Genomic DNA, 20,491 nt, shown 5'->3' with positions numbered 1-20,491 from the left:
TGTCGACAACTGTTGCCAGTCGTCTAATTTTAACATCATTAAGGATTATTCCCAAAAGAGGGAACATAGCTCCAAAGACATCTCCAACCATTTCTGCATCGCCTAAATCCCTCCTTCCCCTCGATGATGTCTGGCCCTCAATGATCAATAAGTCTTGTGCATGATATATTTTGGGGAAGACAATTGCCAAGTAACATGATCCATACCAGTTGTCAGGTAGTCTCACGTAAGCATTTCTTCCACATACAAAATACACATTTGGAATCACTTGCATTCCCTTCAGGAAATCCTTAGTGTAGTACTCTAAATTAAAAGCATGTTCACAGTCAACTTCACCCACGTATACATTTTCATAATACGTTTTGGCTCGGTGAAGACATAACTTTCCTTTCTGCGCTTTATCTAAAGCTATTGGACCACTACTACCCTTTCTCTTGTGTGACTTCTCTTCCTCGGTCCAATCTAATTTCCCTTGTCCTGATTTTTTCAAAATCTTTTGTCTCCTGTAACGATCATCCACCTGCCCTATGAACTTTTTCTCGACTTCTGACACCTTGCATGTCAGATTATTTCTACGGGCATGTGAAGTATCTAAGGTAATCCAAGGAATGAAGAACTTGGCCAATCTGTCTTCACTCTTCCAGTAATCCCATTTATTCATCTGCTTATAATTCGGGACTTCTGGCAACACAGAATCATAATTGGAGAAATAGTATTCAAAACTATCTCTCTCATAAAATATACTAAGCAATAAGCTACATGTAATGCCATATGTCAGAGGGAGGTGATGATATCGAATTCCTTCATCTACAGACGCAGGCAACTGCATGCAGACGTAGCAATCCTTAACCTCCATGGCATCCACGTATTCATACAAAAGTTTAGCATAAGCATTTGACCTAAAGTCTCCTTGGGACTCGTCTACATGTAACCTGCGGGCTTCTGCAGCCAATAACGCTTTCTCTTGAGTGTTTTCCCTTTTCTCACCTGCAACAGTGGGTGTAAGTGTTACTACAGAATTCGCATCAGTTACCTTTACCTCTTCCTCATGTCCCTTTACATAAGAAATTGTTACCACTAAAGCTATTAATATTATCACTCCTACTATTAGTGTACCTATTATGCATTTAGCTCTGCGGTTCGGGGTGCCGGCCTCCATTTCGTCAGACAATCTAGCTTTTCCCTTTCTCTTTGCAAAAAAAAAAGTTCTTTTCCTCTCGTTCCTTTACAGTCTCTTTCAATCCTTTTTTGTCTTTAGAATCCACACAGCTGGAGGCTGACAGCCTTTTTCGCAAAAAGTCCTTTCACAGTTCAAAAAGACAACCCTAGCCCTTCTCCATCCACTCAAGGGGTTCCCTAAAATTCTCTGCTTCCTGGGCGCTAGGTAATCTTCTTTTCTTCTGCTTGCTTTATTTACAAAGTCCTTTAACAATCGACTATTAGATTTGTGGTTGCAGCTTCAATAGCATAGTTCAATATTTCCATGCGAAGAGTATGCTCTTCATGTGCTGTTATCGTGGTACCAAAGTCGGGGAATTTCAATTCTGTAAGAAACATGTGTTTTAACTTGCTGAGGCGGGGAGGTCTGGGGAGCACGAATGTTAGTGACCCTTCTTGTTCGACACCGGGTACCAACAGTTGTATTTCCACGGTGATAATGGGCTCAGAACTGGACACCACCACCGCTCGGATCCTCCCTGTCTCCGGTTTCACAGACATTTGTCGCCAGATATGTCCACTCAGGTGTGGAGTATCTTCTGTTAGGCACACGCACTCTTCTTGACCTCCTTCGGTTCGGTGCCTCAGCGCCCTGAGCACCTTCCTCTGGGTCTGAGTCTTCTGATATCGGAGGAAGGGTTGCTTCTGGAGTTGACCTCAGGCTAGAACTTCTTCTTTGCGGCCAATTTGCTTCTCCACGTGCCCTTCTACTCCTTCTCCTTCTGGTCTGTTCTCGCTCTCTTTCAGACCTGTCAGGGTCAGACTCGTACTCCCAGCTGTCTTCTCCTTCTGTAGCGTCTTCTGTTTCGCTGTTGTACTGACCGTCCTCAGCTTGGTCAGACTCGTTCCCTGCTTCCACTGGCACCTCTACAGCTTGGCTAGCCCCCTCTATGGCTTCTTGGTCCTCAGCTGGACGTCCATCCGAGAGAGGAGCTGTTTCCAGAGGTGCTGGAACCCTTTTCGTATGCGACGCGTGTATCCAGTTGGGCAGGCCTCCCACCTTTACAGCTGTACTTGTGATCAGGATGACCTGGTAGGGCCCACGCCAACGAATATCCAAGCAGCTTCTTCTCACATGTTTCTTCACCAGGACCCAGTCCCCAGGATACAGGTCATGGCAAGGGCCCTGGCACGCTGGAACCTCTGCAGCCTGCACCTGAAGGGACACAGAACGCATGGCATCAGACAGCCCCTTACAATAGTCCAGGATCATATCATCTGTGATATTTAACAGTGCAGTAGCTGGAATAGATGGCAGTCTCATTGCTCTCCCCATTAACACCTCATGTGGTGACAACCCTGTTCTTCTGTCTGGGGTACTACGAAGGCTCATGAGTACCAATGGCAGGGCATCAGGCCAACTCAGGGTCGTTGAGGAGCAAACTTTCGCTATTCTGGACTTGATCGTGCCATTAATTTGTTCCACAATTCCTGAGGCTTCTGGTCGGTAACTGCAATGGAGCTTTTGGTCTATATTCAGTGCAACACAAATCATCTTCACAAGCTCGCTGTTAAAATGTGTTCCCCTATCTGATTCCAAAAAGGCCGGCACCCCAAAACGAGGGATAAGTTCTCTAAGCAGTAACTTAGCCACTGTGAGGGTGTCGCACCTACGTGTAGGGTATGCCTCAACCCATCTGGAGAACACACAAACAACCACCAGGACATAGCGGAGGCGGTTGCATCTTGGCATTTCAATGAAATCTATCTGCATTCTATTGAATGGACCTCCAGACCTTCCTATGTGACTTAGTGCAACTGGTGTTCTTTTCCCTACATTCAGCTGCTGGCAGGTCACACAACGCTGGCACACTGCTTCTGCTGCTATTCTAAACTTAGGATTGTACCAAGTCTGTCTAAACACTCTCAGCATAGCATCTCTCCCTAAGTGTACGGGACCATGTATGAGTCTAGCCATTGGACTCACCATCTCATTGGGCAACACTGCTCTGCCGTCTGCTGAGACCCAAAAATGAGTCTCACCCATTACACATCCTGCCTTTACCCATGTTTCCTTTTCTGAATCAGGAGCATTTTCTTGCATGGTTGACAATTCATCCCAAGTATCAACAGTTTCCAATATCATGGCTAATTCAGTTCTTACATTTATTCCACCCACATCCACCTCTGTGAAAGAGTAACCTTGTTCTGCGCAATACCGCGCAACTTCATCAGCATATCTATTGCCTTTCGAAACAAAGTCCTCATTTTTGGTATGTGCGATGCACTTTACAACTGCGATACTTGCTGGACATTGCAATGCTTCTAACAACAAGCGCACAAACTCTCCATTGCGAATGGGAGAGCCTGAAGAAGTCATGAACCCTCTTTGAGACCACAACTGCCCGTAATCATGAACTACCCCAAACCCGTATTGGCTGTCGGTGTAGATGGTGACTCGAATTTGATTGCCTGCTAAGCAAGCACGTGTTAGGGCAATAATCTCGGCTACCTGAGCGGAGTTTACTCCTTCCAGGCACCCTGCTTCCACAACTCCTTCAATTGTACAAACAGCATAAGCTGCTCTCAACTGCCCAACTTCGTCTCTTACACATGAGCCATCGACAAAGAAAACTTCGTCTGGGTCGGTCAGTGGCTCATCTACGATGTCGGGTCTGGGTTTGGTGCATAGTTCAGTCACATCGAGACAGTCATGGTCTGTATATTCATCATCATCATCAATATCATTTGGAAGTGGCATTAAGGTAGCAGGGTTCAAAACAGAGCATCTCTTGAGGGTCACGTTCTCTGCAGCAAGAATAACTTGCTCATAGCGCGTGAGCCTGCTATTGGTCAGATGCTGTGTTTTGGTCCTGGTCATCAACAGTTCAACAGAATGTGGCACGCACACCTCTAACGGGTGCCCCATGACGATATTTTCACATCTCTCAATGCTGACACCCGTTGCAGCAACGGATTTGAGACATCCGGGCAACGCTGCGGCTACTGGGTCTAAAGTAGCCGAGAAATAAGCAACTGGTCTACGGGCATTCCCATGGATTTGGACCAACACAGACAACGCACAACCTTCTCTCTCACAACAGTAAAGAAAGAATTGTTTATTGTAATCAGGCATTCCCAATGCCGGAGCACGACACAGGTCCTCTCTCAGCTGTAAGAATGCCATCAAACAGTCTTTGTCCCATGGTACCGGATCACTCACCTCTTTGTGCGTCAGTTTTTGCAAGGGCTTTGCTTTCAGTGAAAAGTTCACGATCCACTGTCGGCAATAACCCACCATCCCTAGGAACATCCTGACCTCTCTCTGTGTCTGAGGCGCATTCATTTTCATGATCGCCTCTATCCTGTCTGGTGACACCTTTCGTTTTCCTTTCTCAATTCTGTGTCCCAAGTACTGCACTTCTGTCAGGCAGTACTGCAATTTTCCCGGGGATACCTTATGCCCATTGGCAGCTAGGTGATTTAACAAAGCAATGGAGTCTTCCCTGCAAGCTTCTTCTGTGTCTGACGCCACAAGGAGGTCGTCTATGTACTGGACCAGAACTGACTTCTGGGGCAGCACTAGACTTTCAAGATTTTTCTTCAGAAGCTGGTTAAAGATCGATGGACTCTCTGTATACCCCTGAGGGATACGACACCATGTTAGGACGCGATTTTCCAGCTTAAATGCGAAAAGAAAATGGCTATCTTCGTCCAAAGGGATCGAAAAGAAAGCCTGACAAAGATCTATCACAGTGAACCACTCTGCTTGGAATGGAATCTGAAACAGTATCACTGATGGATTCGGTACCACTGGACAACATGAAACGACTATGTTATTAATCTTTCGAAGGTCCTGCACTATCCGAAATTTCCCATTTGGTTTCTGTAGACCCATAATCGGGGAGTTGCATGGACTACCCACGATTTCTTTCAGAATTCCCTGTTTAATCATGGACTCGATCACGGGTTTTATGCCTGCAATCGTTTCTGGAGTCAATTTATACTGGGGTGTTCTTGGGAACTCAGCATGCGGTTTCACTACAATTTTCACTGGGTCCACCCCTTTGACCAATCCAATCTCTTCCCCAGTGAAATCCCATACCTCTGATGCCACTGTCTCTCTCAAATCCCAGGGAAGCTCGTCTACTGTCAAAGTAGGGTACAGCTCCACACATATTCTTGAGTTTGCAACTTTGAAATCTGCATCATCATCATTAGTCAATACCTCCACTCCCTGGGGTGTACAATATATAGTACAATTCAATTTGCACAACAGGTCTCTTCCTAGCAGACACACAGGGCTTGAATCGCAAACCACAAATTGGTGCTCATCGCTGTACTTCCCTATTTTCACCTGTACCGGTTCTGTCAATTGGCTGGTTATTCTCCTGTTTGCGACCCCTACCACCTGTATGGTCTCTCCAGACATGGGCAGGTCTGGAACTGCAGCTGATCTGATCGTGGATCTAGTGGCTCCTGTGTCCACCAGAAATGTCGTAGGGCACCCTGCTACTTCTGCTTCCACATAGGGTCCCCTCTGATCTACCTCTAAGGCTGTCCCAAGGGTGCAGTCTTCTCTTTCCACTCTCTGTCCGGTTAATGGGTCCACATAATAGCATTCTTCCCCTTCCATAAACAGGGGCATTTGTCTATAGGTCTTACCCATACTCCCTACTCGAGGAGGTTGCGGGAACTGGGCTCGGGGAGGAGCCCCCCCCCCTTTGAGCACCTTTCCTTGGTATGGCGTCGCCCCTCTCATAGGTGCGCTCTGGACCTCTTCCTCCTCTATCTCTTGCTCTCCGATCTCTACATTGTAAGGGCACTCGCGTTTCCAATGCCCCAACTCGTTGCACTGGTGGCACCTAGTCGTTTTCTTCAAGGTAGCTATGTCTACTCTGGGTCTAAAGGTAGTACTCTCCTCATTACCCTTGTGCTGACTGTACTGCTTCTTACCTCCTGTACCTGTCCCTTGCTGCTGTTGTTGCGGTCCCCCCTTTCCTGCTGTCTGCAATTGTACCACCATCAGCTTCTCTTTTAGTTTCTTAGCCTTGGAGTCTACCTCATCACAGCAGTACCTGGCATATCTCAGTATTTCATCTAGGGGTTTACTTTGCCAACAAATCGAGTGTTGCTGAATCATTAAACTAATATCCGGTCTCAGTCCCAGGACGAACTTGGACACGAATTGCCCTATATCCTTTGGATCCATTACATCCAAGCCGCTATACTGTTTAAACGCCTTCAGCAATCTCTCGTAATATTCATGGACTGTCTCTTTGGGTTCCTGTCTCGTTCTGTCTATTCTGACCCAATCTATGTCTTGCATTGGCACTTTTTCTTTCAGCCAAGTCATCACTCTCTCGAATTTTGCCATCACGATCTCGGACGGCCCATTAGTCCTAGCATCTCTCTCTGGCTCCGTTGTGGGCCACTCAGCGCTAACCTTGCATGCTGTCCACAGATCTCCTGGTACTACAATGTCAAACAGCGTGTTCAGATCTATCCATAGGACTTTTGAGATCTTTACAAACCTCTCGACTTGCTTGTACCACTCCACGGGGCTCTCTCGTAACTTGGGGAAAGATGTGGTAAAAGCAGCTAAATCTCCCCTACTCCAAGGGACATGTACATAGCTCCCATTGGCAACTTCACGCAAAGGGTAAGCTTCTATTCCCTGCTGTCCTGGTGTTATACCAATCATGCTTCTTCTGCCGGTCCCTTTCTTGGACCACCTCTCTTCCCATTTATCTAGTGCCCTCCATGTCCTTATTCCAGTAATCAGTTCCCTTATGTGTGTTTTCAGCCCAATCGTTCTCCTCTCATCTAGATCTCGATCTGAGTAATGTAGCCTGTGGTTACCCTGTAATGCTTTGGTTCTTGACAAGTCCACCATATATTTGCCTGCTAGTTCGACTAACTTCTCATGGACTGCTCTCGCCTTTCGTGTGATGTCCTTTGCCATATACAGTATTTCATCCTGTTCATACATTTCCATTCTTTCTAAAGGCAGGGTACCATCTACCATGTCATCCAGATCTGACCTTAAGCTGGAGACATCAAGTCTCTTGGCTTTTATCTCAGCTCGCAATATGTCTTTCGAAGGGGGCTCACTGGTCTCCCTACCATCCCAACTTCGAGCTCTGCGTTTGGGCTCAGGAGAATTAATGGGTGGCCTCCCTTGCTCCCATCTCTCCAGGTCCCATGCTCGGCCATCCGATCTTGGAAGGTGATGGAACACGGGCCTTTTATCCCTACTCTCTCTCTGCCCACTCTCGTCTTCTTCTCTCCTCTCACCGCACATCTCTCTGTTATTTTCCCTCTGGTCGCTACACTCCCTTTGCCTCGTATCGCTCAGTATCCGATACGATCCTTCCTGGTTCCCCATATTCCCTGGGCTGCGCTCATTTCTGTCATCACAGGGACTATGGTGCGACCTCTCACAACTCCCATTCTGTTCTCTGGTGGCAGGCACACAGTGTGGACACTTAAAGCTGTTCCTGTACTCTTGCGCTCTCCTCTCCCCTTCACTGAGTATTGGGCACGCCACCCCTCCACTCCCGGGGCCCCCGTTTTCCAGGTCTGTTCTACCTCCATTCCGGGCCCAATGGGTGACTCCCCTACTCCCTCTACAGTCCCACTCCGGGCTACTCTCCCCAGCCCCGCAGTGAGTTCGTGCTCTGCTGTCCTGACTTTCCCTTTCTGCTTCTGCAGCATTGATGCACTTTTGAGCCTTCACTGCCTCATCCCACTGCTTCATGTACTCATTTAGCTCTTGAAAGGATCTTCGTCCAGATCCCCTCAGTTCCATTGGCCATCTAGGGCCCCCAGGATCTCCTCCTGGGTCCCCTTCTGTGTGCATCGGGGTGCTCCACTCTCTGGGTATCGGCATCTGACTTGGGGAATTAGTGGTATCGTTCCTCCTTGCCTGCTCTGCTCTTTCTCTGTCTTTCCGTTTCCGTTCTTCCCCTTTTGCTCTCTCTTGGTCATATATCGATATTATAGGACCTATGGTAACAGGTACCTGTAGTGCATCTGGTAATGGGTAGGATGTGGCGCTTTCCGTTTCCGGCGCTCTTTGTACCACAAACCTACCGACTACCTGTTGCACCTGACTAGGCTGGAGCAACTCTTTCTTTGGCTCAGGATCCCACTCTGAACTGGGAAGCGGTCTATGCTCTCCTGCATTGCCCCCCTTTTCTCCTTCAGTATTCTCGACCTCTCCCCCTGCTCTATTATACGGGGGTGGCCTGTCTGTCAGTAATCTGTTTATCAGGCTGTCCTCTGTTTCGCTCTCATCATCTTCTTCTAGGGGGCTTTTATTTACTGGCGCCTCTAACACTGGGTACAGTTTATTTATTTCCAAATTATGCACTCTCCATCTTTTAGCATCCGCATCCCACCTGGCATCCTGTACTGCCCTTACCGAGCGTTTCACCCTTTCTTGCCGTCTGTTCATATTCCTTTCATGCGCTGCCCTAAGCCATGCATCAAGGGCTTCAAACTGGGTTGGTCTAGGCAAGGGTCTCTTTGAGGTCATGATTGATTTCAATCGATGTAACACCTCTAATCTGAACGTCCCGTACTTCGGGAACGTCAGTTCCTCGTTTCCTTCAGTAATCTTACTCCACTCTGATATCCAAAGGATCGTATGCAACCCAACATTTACTGCCATATAACGAGCTGGCGTACCCTCCGGCGGGGCTTCTTCCCCTTCATACGATCCTCGCCTCTCTTTCTTAAACAGCGCTTTCAACCATTTAAAACACTTCATAATTATGCGCACAAAATTCAGCCTCGCTACTCTGTTTACTTCCTGATGACAATCCACCAATCCTGTCGCGGCTTTGCTAGCTTGGCCTATCACAGCGCGGTCTTTCTCCTGTTGGCCAATCACGTCGCGACCCTGTATGACGTGTTCGCTAGCTGGCCTATCACAGCGCGGTCTTTCTCCGGTCAACCAATCACTGCGCGACACCACCTGACGTCTCTTTTCTCCGCTTCGCAGCAGCACCCCTCCTTTCTCAACTCGTCTCCCGGTTATGCATGCGTCTCATTCATACACTGAAAAATGACTACTTCCGACCAAGCGGTCACTTCTCTCGACTGTACGTCCACAGTCTATCTGTAATTGTCAACACAACTGACGAGATGTCTATCGTCTCTCTGATAGGTTACTTACACACACAGTAACTTCCGACCAGCGTCCGTTACTCACGCACTCACTCTTACGTTCCCCCTATCTCGGTCTCTCGGGTGATCAATGGTACCTCATGACCCCCTTCACACTAGTTGACAATTACTCTGGGTGTCCGATACACCCGAACCACTTAAGCTCTCCTTGAACTTAAGATTTCCACCGGTTGCGCGCGCTCACAACCTGTTCCACAGTCACTCTACAGACATTCAACTCCGCCAGACATTACAACATAGACACAATACAAAAACACCGCAATCTAACACGCATAACCCTTTATACTCACTCTCGACCGATACTGCTGCTTTTTCTGTCTCACGTCATCCGGATCTTCATCTGCGGGCTGTTCTTCCGATCATCGATTTCTAGGGGCCTTGGGGTAAGCTAACCTGGCCTAGGTCACCGTCCTCAAGAAGGCAACCATCCTCTATAGCTACCAACTGAAAGGGCGAGATTTTGATCGATACCTTATATCTATTGATCCAAACCTCGTTCTGGTCGACTGAACCTTTATTGCCTGTCTTGGAAGGAAACAGTACACCTATCTGCAAATTAGTTCACCCAAGAAAGGACTCTACTCTCAAAGATCACGGACAACTTCTAGGTTTCAAAAGTTTATTGTAAAGATATAATGAGCTGCAAATACAAGCATCTCAGAATGAGATTCACGAGATACACAGGTCCAATTACATACATGTGCTCTCGAAAAGCCCTCAGACGAGCAACAGAAATCACTAACACAAGTTCTAAAAATAGCAAAGCTATCAGCATAGACGCATATCTCTCCTTCATTTAGGTTGGAGGAAAACAAACACAGGTTAGGCGTCCCTACCCTGTTCTAGATGGTATCCCTACTTAACCAAATCCCAACCTAACAAAGGTGTCAGCAATGAATGACCCCCAAGGGAAGTCACCCACTCTAAGTCTCTTGGTGAAAACCTAAAGTTCTCCAGTCATGACCCCTCACTGCCTACCCATCCGCTCTCTAAAGGGTCCTCAGGTCTCTGCTCTAACTCCACCCAGGGGTGCTGTCCCTAATACAAAACAGTCAACAACATTTGAGACGCCCCTTGCGAAACGCCTCTCACGTGGTGCAACTTCAGGCTTTTTCCATGATGCTTTGTATTGGGCCTCAGACGTTAGAGTTGACCTTGCTTCTCAGTCTCTTCTCCGGCCCGCTGATACCCCTTAAACATTCCAGAACCCTCCTCCATGTCTGGGCCGTCTACTGAACAGGCCTCTATTCATTCACTTATAATTGGATCCCCCCTTTCCTGTTGCAGACAGATATCTGCCGCCAAGAACCCAACTCTCATAGACTTCTAAAAAAGGCTTGCAACATTTCTCAGCCCAGACATGTACGTGTAAATCAATGCTAAAACATTTCAGGCCTAAAATATTTCACATTATGATTATAGCATTCTATTTCTTCATTTAATTAAAGCATGTTAAAACTCTTATTCTATTATTTGGAAAACATTACTCTAAATCATGGCCCATTAATGCAATGACCAAAAACGTTAAACAATCTGTGTCGTGAAAAGAAACACCTTCCCTTTTAGCTCCAGCTCTGGCCCTGAGGCCTACCACGTTCTGCGTTTTACCACAGACCATCTTATATGTTAACAGCTACACGACATAGATTCAAAATAATCACGTCTAATAAAATCATATAATGTCACACATTTCTGTATTAATTCCACTTCTACTTAAATCTCTATATTAGCTATACATTTAGAATATAATTTCAGATACTATTAGCACTCATGGCATTTCTCTTCATGAATTATGCTCTCTATAGGTAAGTGTGATGTACTCATATATTTATATCAGTTTGCGCTCTCTCAAAAGCCATCAGCATTGTTCTTTTGTGCTGCCTTCTTTCATGTTTGCATTAACCAGGATGTTATAACAATTGGCTGGCTGCTCTACTAATGAAGCGATGTATCCACATTTTACACAGTATCTGTCGAAATGATGTGATTGGAGTTGAAACTGGGCACGTAGACACATTCACTTTCACTGTACGTGCAATGCTAGATTATGTAAAGATGAACCCCTAACAGTTTCACCGTTCTTTAAAATTTGTATTTCCCTACTGAAAAATTTAAAAATACACTCCAGCCCCATTCGCCTTTTTAGATTTTACAAAAGGATTTCCTTGTATTTCTAAAGAGGGAACTGGAGAGTTAGAGATGTCTGTCTATTGCCTTGGGCAATGTTCCTTTTAACAAGACAAGAATTTTACAGAAAGAAAATACCCTGTAAACCAATCCCTCGTTCAATTTGCTCATAATGCAGTCATAAGTAACAGGAAGAGTAAACGGTATTTGTTAAAATAGGTCTTCCTAATCTTTAAAATCTCCTGTCGCCTAAATATTCTCCTCATGGAATGGACTAATCAATTCCATTTGCCTAATTTTTTTTTAACATTCCAGATGTTTAAAACCACAAAAAAGTGCAAAAAGTGTCAGGTCTGATAATAGTTACGGACTGAGTTACAGGTACATCTGTCCCGCGGGCAGCCATTATGTCTCATTCAGGAGCGAGTTTAGAAATTTATATAGGGACTTCTCACCAAACTTCTAAAAAGAGATGCACTAAGATTAACTCGAAGCTCATGGGTGTCTGTAAGAATTCCAACCTCCAAGCGAAGCAAAATCTTCTTCCATGATTTCTTCGTTGGCATCCTCTCTGCTTTTCCAGCTCCTTGCATTGTCCCAGGTGTGAGTTCATCATGTTCAGCCCAGGGGATTGACCAAGTAACATAGAGGATGTTATTTTTTATGGTCTACGCATAAAGTAGAGAGGGCATCACAGAATGGAAAGGAATCGAGTATATACAATAACATTAACTGTCTAGGAACGTTTCTTTGCATCGCTAAATTATGGATTGTGAAATATTCAAATGAACATTTTAGAAGTAAACACTTTCTTTGCAATCACATTTTGGAGGCGAGGCCTGAGAGAAGGGTCAAACCCAGAGATTGGTCAAAACATTATCGACATAGTAGCCAAAATGTTAATTTTATTTATATATTGACTAATGTTACATCTGGTCAACATTTATTTTCTACATACACTTACAGAGTATATTCTTCTGAGAAAACACATCTTGTGACTATTATAGTATCATACTATTGTAGCTAGATCTGAGAACGTGATCCTTAAAGACCAGGGAAACCAACTGTTTTAGTTGGAACATTATCTAACACCTCCTTAACTGACCTAGAGCTTTGTTTAGCCTTGTACATCCACAAAATCCTTGGTTAATGATTGTCAGACACCAAGATTTATTTCTGTTCCCTTTATTTCAATGTTGTTTCAAACAGTCAAATATAGTTGTAAACTCTGCATCACCTGATAAGCCCGAATAGGTATTTAATCAACGTCCCTTGCAGCAAACATACTGTCACAAGACTGTATATCCGACAAAGACAGATCGATGCATGAAACTTTCAGTCCCTCAGCTTTGCAGGCTTCTTTCTGTTCCTTTGTCAGACACTCATCCAAGCTTTGATCTCCCCTTCACTCTCAATCTGTGCTTCCTGTTGCTGTTTCACCCTTCCATAAAGACTTTTCTTTTCATGGCAAAATATGCCTCTGTTTTTTCGGACTTTCAAATTGCTTAAAAGCTAAGTATATATTTCAGGCTATCATCTTCCTAAACTACATCTAGAATTCCCCTGTTCACTTCTTCAGACTCTCTCTTTCTTCTCTCTGTGCCATATGACACAACATGTTCAGCCCATATGGACTTTCTGACTTTCAAAAGTCAGTTCCCTAAGCCCTCCACCAATTTCACTTCTATGTCTGTGTCAACCATTTCCACATGTTCTCAGTTCTGTTCCTTTACTGGCCTTTCTGCTGTCGTAGCTTCCATCAACCCTGCTAATGCTGCTTCTCTTTTTGTCTCACTTACTCCCCACCCCCATTTCTCTCCACCAATGTTTTTTTTCTTTTGTTTATTTTCCGTGATGACCACCAATGCCACTCATATTTCAACCTTTTTCCAGGGCCACGTCTTCTTTAGAATCCCTACCTAGTTTACACTATATTTCTCTCTCATACTGTCCTCTCTGCCTTTACATTTCGATTGTAATTACTGTCTTTAAGCTTTTCTTTTAAGTTCTTCCCTCTACCTCAAGGTCAAGCTACGCTTTCTCAGGCCAACCACCCCATTGCTTATTGACCTCTATTTGTCACTAGGTCCTGGTCAAAACATCCATGTAGGGAATTTTTAATTTTTTATAAAGATTTTGTGTGAGCAAAGCTACTCCCATGGGCTTGAATTAGGCAGAAAGTGGTAGGTCCAGGACTGGAATGCCATGCGAGTATGGACAAACCCACACACATATATATATAAAGGTAATTAAAACCCTGAAAAGGATTAGCTTTTTTCCAGTGTAGGAAGCCACACCCCTCCACCTCAAAAAAATGTGGTGTGTGGAGAAAGGAGTTTCTCCAGGGGAAGACAAATCAACCATTTGAAATACAATAGGTCTCACATTTATGAGAGTTTGAGCTATTGGCATTGTAAATTCTTCAGAGATAGGAACAAACTGAGCTGTATGGAGTGCCCAGATTGGAATCCGTCACCTTGTGTGGGGTTAGGCTTGGCTTCAGCTGTGGTAACTGTCCTTGTATTTAGATTGTTTTCTTAAAAGAAAGTAGTGTGATCTTCACAAAGTCTAACTGAGGAAATTATGTCAGTTTTAGTTGCAGAGGGGACATACAGCTCTTTTGTTAGGTTAGGCCACTGGCCTAGCTGTGGACTTTGTAAATCTCTTCGGCTACTGTAATCTTATTCTTGTATATATTTACGTTTGCTAAAATGTGGTTCTCATAACTGGTATCTCTTCTGCCTCTCATGTTGGAATGTTTCCAGTGTACTTTAGAATAATCTTTATTATATAAAAATTGGGTTTTGTAGTGTGTTCTTGTGTGTTTCATGTAGCAGCATAACACTCTCTAGAACTTCTTGGGTAGCTTAAGTATTTTAGTAAAGCATTGAGGTCAGTACAAGAGTAAGGCAGTGCCTGTGGAGGTCTCTAGCCATAAGTTAAAGTGCCCTATAAGAATTATGTTATTTTTTTGTAGACAATAAATCCTAATTTCATCCGCTGACTGGGGAAGATCAGTAAGAAGAGAATGGGAAGGCGATACGTAAGCAGAACCTATAGGTTGACATTGCTGATTATACCATATACACTGGATTTGAGTTGGCTCTCTATGTTTTGCCAGGGGCCTAAAAAATGTGTGAACTGGAGTATGGAACTGTCTGAACCATTTATATTGCAAACAAACAGTAGGTATCCGTTTACAGTGTAGTTATATTTTGACACTGGTGCACTCAAAAGTACATCAGTATATTATACCCACATTAATAGAACTCACAAATTCAGATGCATTTCTATTTTTATCTTGATATGCATAGTTAAAGTCAGGCTGCCCAATTTATAATGATTTATTGCACCGGTCAGTGTTTTTGCTGTGGAATGCTTACTGCAGATACCCACCGTTTTGTCCTAGCTCTGTAAGTATGGCCAGAGCCCTAAACCAAACTCTACACTGTGGCATACTGGGTGGCTGGACTATGAAGGGGAGACTCCTTAGTTTTGATATGAGCTGAAACGTGTCTCCCACAAAGTAAGTACAATTTAGTTCCTAGTGGTAAACATGCTTCTGTGAGAAATCCCGACCTTGCCTTTGTTAGCTTGGCACAAGCAGCAAGGCCTTCCTCAGAGAAAGGTACCTGTGGTACAGGAATGGCAACACCAGAACAACGTCATAGTTAAGAAATAAAAAAGCTAACATTCTCAAACAAATTTAGGTAAACGTGTGTCCTACTGAGGCTAGCTTTGGGACAATTAACTGAATTACAGTCATCAAAAGCAGTAATAAGTCTTTGTTGGACAAATCCAGTGTTGACATGCAAAATCAGGTATTCCACATACATTGTAAAATGAACCGTGTGACCTGTTAGCTGCAGGGCCATCATCTGTCCATCAACAAATATATCTTGGATTTTGGACATACAGGTTAAAATTGCTGTGGTCCTATAAGAGGAAGCCTTCTTTAAGGTCCATGAGTATTGGCATTGTTTGTGAAAAGTGTAAGCAACCAGATGACCCTGCACCTATGGCTCTGGATCCAGTTATATGAGCTGATTAAGCAGAAGTTTTGCTATGCCAAATCTGGTCAGCTTTCTCCATGGCAGGTTTCTGTCGGCACAATCAAGGCAACTAGAATCGTTCAAAAAGCAGACAATCAGCCATAGCCTCACTTGGACAGTTTCCAGGCAAAGAATCTAAATATGTAGGCAAGCTCCACATAGAAAATAGTACATAAAGTTTACAGTATAAATTAAATCTATAAAATCACATGTGATGATTGCTTCAGTTCTAAAATACTCCTAAATGCAAAAATGGACTCTGTACCTCAGTTCTATATCATGCATTTGTTATCAATCCAAACCTGTTTGCTGCCTTTCTTTGCATTAACCAAGGTTGTCTCCTAACACTGATTACCGTTCTACCTGTGCACAGCTTCAGTCTGCAGAGAATGAGAAGGTGAGGTGGGAACTGGAGAAGAACCAACTTCAGCAGAACATCGAGGAGAACAAGGAGAGAATGATGAAGCTTGAAAGCTACTGGATTGAAGCCCAGACTCTGTGTCACACCGTGAACGAGCACCTCAAAGAGACGCAGAGCCAGTACCAAGCTCTGGAAAAGAAATACAACAAGGCGAAAAAACTTATCAAGGACTTTCAACAAAAGTAAGCCCCTCCTGCATCTAAAGCACGGTCCAGACCTGGACTGGCCATTCCGGGAACAGGGCGTTTCCCTGGGAGGCTGGGCTGGCGGTGGTTTCTGAATGGGGGAGCGAGGCCGCCCTCTGCTGTGTAGGTAGCCGGCCCTGGGCTACAGAACTAGGCAGATTCCTGGCTGTTGCTCCTTTGAGGGCTTGACCGGGTGGAGGGAGGCTTGTCTGCCTGGAGGGTGGAGCGGAGCTGCAAATGCCAGTTTGAGTGAACGTGACTGTGTCTACTGCTCTACCACGTTTCCACCTGCTGTGATTCAAGAACAGATTAAAAAAGAAATTTTAAGTCACATCCGGTCAGATCACATGCGCTTTAAAACCATTTTTTCAAAATAGCTTTTAAAGTGTAGCATAAAAATTGATACGTTCTGCCCGAATCCAGCAGCGACGCTACAACAGCTGGTACCTGGTTGAGGGGAGTGAGTGAGCGAGTTTAGACACACCCCATCATTTCAATTTATAACTCAACATGGGATGGGAAAGTAGAGGGGCCTGTGCCAAAGATTCAGGGTGAAAAGAGGAGCTAGTCCAAAACCCCCATCGGCAGGCCATGTGAGGGAAAGACCTCTTTATCAGGGGCTGGGAGAAGCTACTGGGAATGGCCTCATGTCTGCATACTGTGAAGTGTTGGTACCGCAGTGCAGGGGCCACAATGTGATAATGGTAACTAGTGGAGGCCCATCTGTTCTTCATCAGTACAGAGGCACTGAAGACCTCACTTGTTTCACAGGGACATGCATGAGCACCTCCTGCAGTCCAGGAAGGATCCTTTGGAATCTATAATTTTAGTTCTGATTTCCTTTGGAATAAACAGAACTGCAAGTCCCAGAATACAAAACTCAAGGCTGGGGTGGTTGAACTAATGCACGCACAAGAACCTTGGGAGCTCTGTGAGGTGATGGTGTGGTGACGGACATGATTTATGAAGCCCCAAGTGGGATGGAAGTTTACGCTCTCATTACTAACACCATCCAACAGTGAAACTGAACTTGTTTGTGACTTATACAGGCCCGTCCCTCTAAATACATTGTCACAAAAGAATCCTGTGAGCTGAGTCTGCACTCCATAAGAATGTCTTTGCATCCCTTGTTGTTCCCATTATGATTACATATCCTGGTACATGATAAGGTATTCTTTCACTATGCTCCATTTATATATTGATATATACAAAACTTTTGAAAATACATAATTTTCTCAATTTTTCACCAACATGTACTGGAAGGAGAAGCCCCTCAAACTCACCTTGCACTGGCTAGGATTGTTTGCTACTCACGAGTGCTAGTGCTGTATCCAGGCTGGTCTGACATAATCTGCAAATGCTGCTTCTAATTCCCACTCCAGCCCTTCACTGAGGTAGTGTGCACACACCCGATGTAGCCAGGTACTGTCCGTCTTTACACATTCAGATCATATCCTTTACTTGTACACTTCCCCCAATCATGGATTAGGGCTGGGCACCAATGCACCCTCTGAACCTTCTGGTAAGGCTGCACATCCCTCCCTTCTCCAAACCTGCACTGCATACAAGGACTTACTTTGGGTACACCAGCTAGGGCACCCCATTCTTGCTTGCTTTCTGGGGATGGTGGTGCTGGGTATTGGAATACCACCTGTGTAGAAAAATGTATACATTCACACCAAGACTGTGGTCCTGAACGAGTAGGATTATCGTACCTAAAGCAACTAGTTGTATGTAGTTGATGCAATATCAAGACAGAAAGCTATTGAAGCTTACAAAGGTGGTTTAATCACTAACTGTGTGCAACTTTAGCTATTTCTCACATTTCTGGTTGATTTTCATCACATCAAGATAGCTTTTAAGGTGCTCTTACACGCATCACATCGCCCTCTCACTATGTCTTTCAAATTTATGGGATTTCAATGGAGTTTTCTAAGCACATGTTGCATTAGCCCTTCTTTAGGCCATGATACAGAATGTACCATACAGTTGTATAAAATTAACTGAATTTTAGGAGGGCACAGAGGCTGTCATTTGAGCGTTTCTTGACTAATCATCTGTGGCTTTACTGTTGTACACCAGAGATTTCGGGCCTCATTTATGAAAACTGTTTCATCGCAGCGATAAAACAGTGATGCAACAGTTTTCACTGTGCCCTCCTCGTGACATGATGGATGCAGCGTATTTAATGTACAACGCTCCATGTCGCAAGGAATGACAGATATGTTAGGAATCCTGACGTATCTGTCATCGCAAATGTCACGCATTGCTAGAGTTGTACCGCAAGCATGATGCAACTCCAGCAATGCAAGGGGCATGCCTGTGCCTATTGCACTGCATCACCCTTATGACGGCCATGAGCAAGGCGTAAGGTTTTAAAGCAGTAGCGTCCTAGAAGTGTCTCATAGATTTCATTGCAACACTTCTACAACTCTTTTTTGCATGGGAACGCCCACCCTGCATACTTTAAACCTGACACAGGTATAAAGTGGTGCAAGGTTTTACAAGGTGACGCATCTGCCTAGATGTGTCACCTTGTAAATATGGTGCAAAGTGGAGCCTTGTTTACGCAACCACCACATCAAGAAAAGTGACGCAACTGTGGCACAAAAGTGTGGTAAGGCCTTCATAAATAAGGCCCTTTATTTAAAAAAACAAAAAACTATCGAAATACTGTCTAAAGTATGTGCAGTTAAATGTGAATTGGGACCAGCACACTATATTTTGGTATCTACAGCAAGATAACTGCGAGCTTCTGTGCTTTACTTTCTTAAAGGGAGCTTGACTTCATTAAACGCCAGGAAGGAGAAAGGAAGAAAATTGAAGATTTGGAAAAGGCACATCTTGCAGAAGTTAAGGACCTTCAAGTTCGTGTGAGTAACATCCGTGGAGACGCAAAACAAAAATAAAACAAATGAGATGTAAATTAATCTCACAACATTTACTGATCACATTATAATATGATGTCTTGGCATTCTAAATCTGTATGTTTTCATTCATAAAGTGATATCGTTGATGATGAAAGAAGAACTATGCAGCATATTTATGAGCACCTGGTATCGCCGTAGCGTCATATTTATCATATCACACAAAGCCACTTTGCGTAACTTTGAATGGCCTTAGAGATATGAAGTAAGGCAAGACATCACAAATCGCTGCATTGCCTTCCTCTGCATTAGAGAGGTGTTCCATGGGCGTTGTGGTGGGTGTTCCCACTCTGCAACCATGGATTTTGACGCTTCACCAGATTTACAAAACCATATAAACCTGGGGATGCTCCAAAACCTTATGCCTACCCAGGGGAGGCACAACAAGGAGATTTGCTGATTTCTTCAGCACACATAGAAAGAGGAAAAAGCCTCCCAGGATAGGTGCCCCTTCCTGCACATAAACAATCCTGCCGACAATATAGGCACCCTTTGAGGAAGGGTGCCTGCATTTGCGTTGGTTTGCCAAAACTGTGCCAGTGCTGGGGGAATGGACAGGAATGCACCATATTAGATAAATACTATGCATTCATGCCCTTTCACTTTGACTTAGGGCAGCGCAGCAAGGTGACTTGCTGTGCTGCCCGACGGCAAATCGCCAAGAATGAGGCCCTCTGTCTACAAACTTAAATGCACACTATTTTTCCCATTTTTAGGTTGAGCATTAGAGACGCCTGGGTACTTTAGTATATTTATTTGTGGGCTTACAGCCATCCCCTGCTATTCATTGCTTGTGTCAGTGTCCTATAAAAATCCTTGTTTTCTAGTGGTTAATCTTTCCTATTTGTCTCTCTTTATCGGCAGTTGTTCACTCCCTCAGAGCAGTGCCTCAGTACTTGTACCCTTCCACTTTTCTCATTGTAGCATCTGTTTAGGAATGTTTTCCTTTCTCTAAGAGCATTTGACACGAGCGCGAGATGGTTTCAGTGTCTCTAATCTGTTTCTGTAAACAGGGCTGTAAGTCATGTTCCTATCTCGTTACATTGCTGTGCATTTAAAGACAGAGGTCAAATGATATAGGCTGTTTTCCGAAGGCACCTATTTCCGCCCACCCCCTCCATGCAGCTACTTTCAAGCACCCGAGCTACCCCTGCTGCCCTGTTAATTGCAGTGCACACTGCCTGCATGGACATACAGTTCCTTGACACATGCAGAAGATTGCTGCTCACAAGCAGAGTGCACTGACAATGTGGGTACTGCAGTATTTGTCCAACCATAAGCAAACTGGACTGTGCCACACTACAGTGGTCCAAAAATGCTTCTTCTCACCCGCCCCCTAGATCTTCTTGCTTGACTCCCTCGATAAACTATCCCACTCAAGGCATGTGCACATGTGTTGTCAGACCCCACCAACATGGGCACTGGGCT

The 20,491-nt window shown here is 44.6% G+C and overlaps 1 protein-coding gene across 4 annotated transcripts in view; it reads left to right on the top strand.

Annotated features, from left to right (window-relative positions):
• Window positions 1-20,491, top strand: part of PPP1R9A (protein phosphatase 1 regulatory subunit 9A) — a 778,883-nt gene that overhangs the window by 543,987 nt on the left and 214,405 nt on the right. For all 4 annotated transcript variants that reach the window (XM_078663735.1, XM_078663734.1, XM_078663733.1 and 1 more), the window contains 2 exons: window positions 15,904-16,133; window positions 18,913-19,009. In XM_078663735.1, coding sequence (XP_078519861.1) covers window positions 15,904-16,133; window positions 18,913-19,009 — 327 coding nt within the window. The remainder of the gene's footprint in view (window positions 1-15,903; window positions 16,134-18,912; window positions 19,010-20,491) is intronic.

The sequence above is a fragment of the Lissotriton helveticus genome, chromosome 10, assembly GCF_964261635.1.
Source record: "Lissotriton helveticus chromosome 10, aLisHel1.1, whole genome shotgun sequence".
Classification (NCBI taxonomy): Eukaryota; Metazoa; Chordata; class Amphibia; order Caudata; family Salamandridae; genus Lissotriton; species Lissotriton helveticus.
This window is presented reverse-complemented; position numbering and strand designations above follow the sequence as displayed.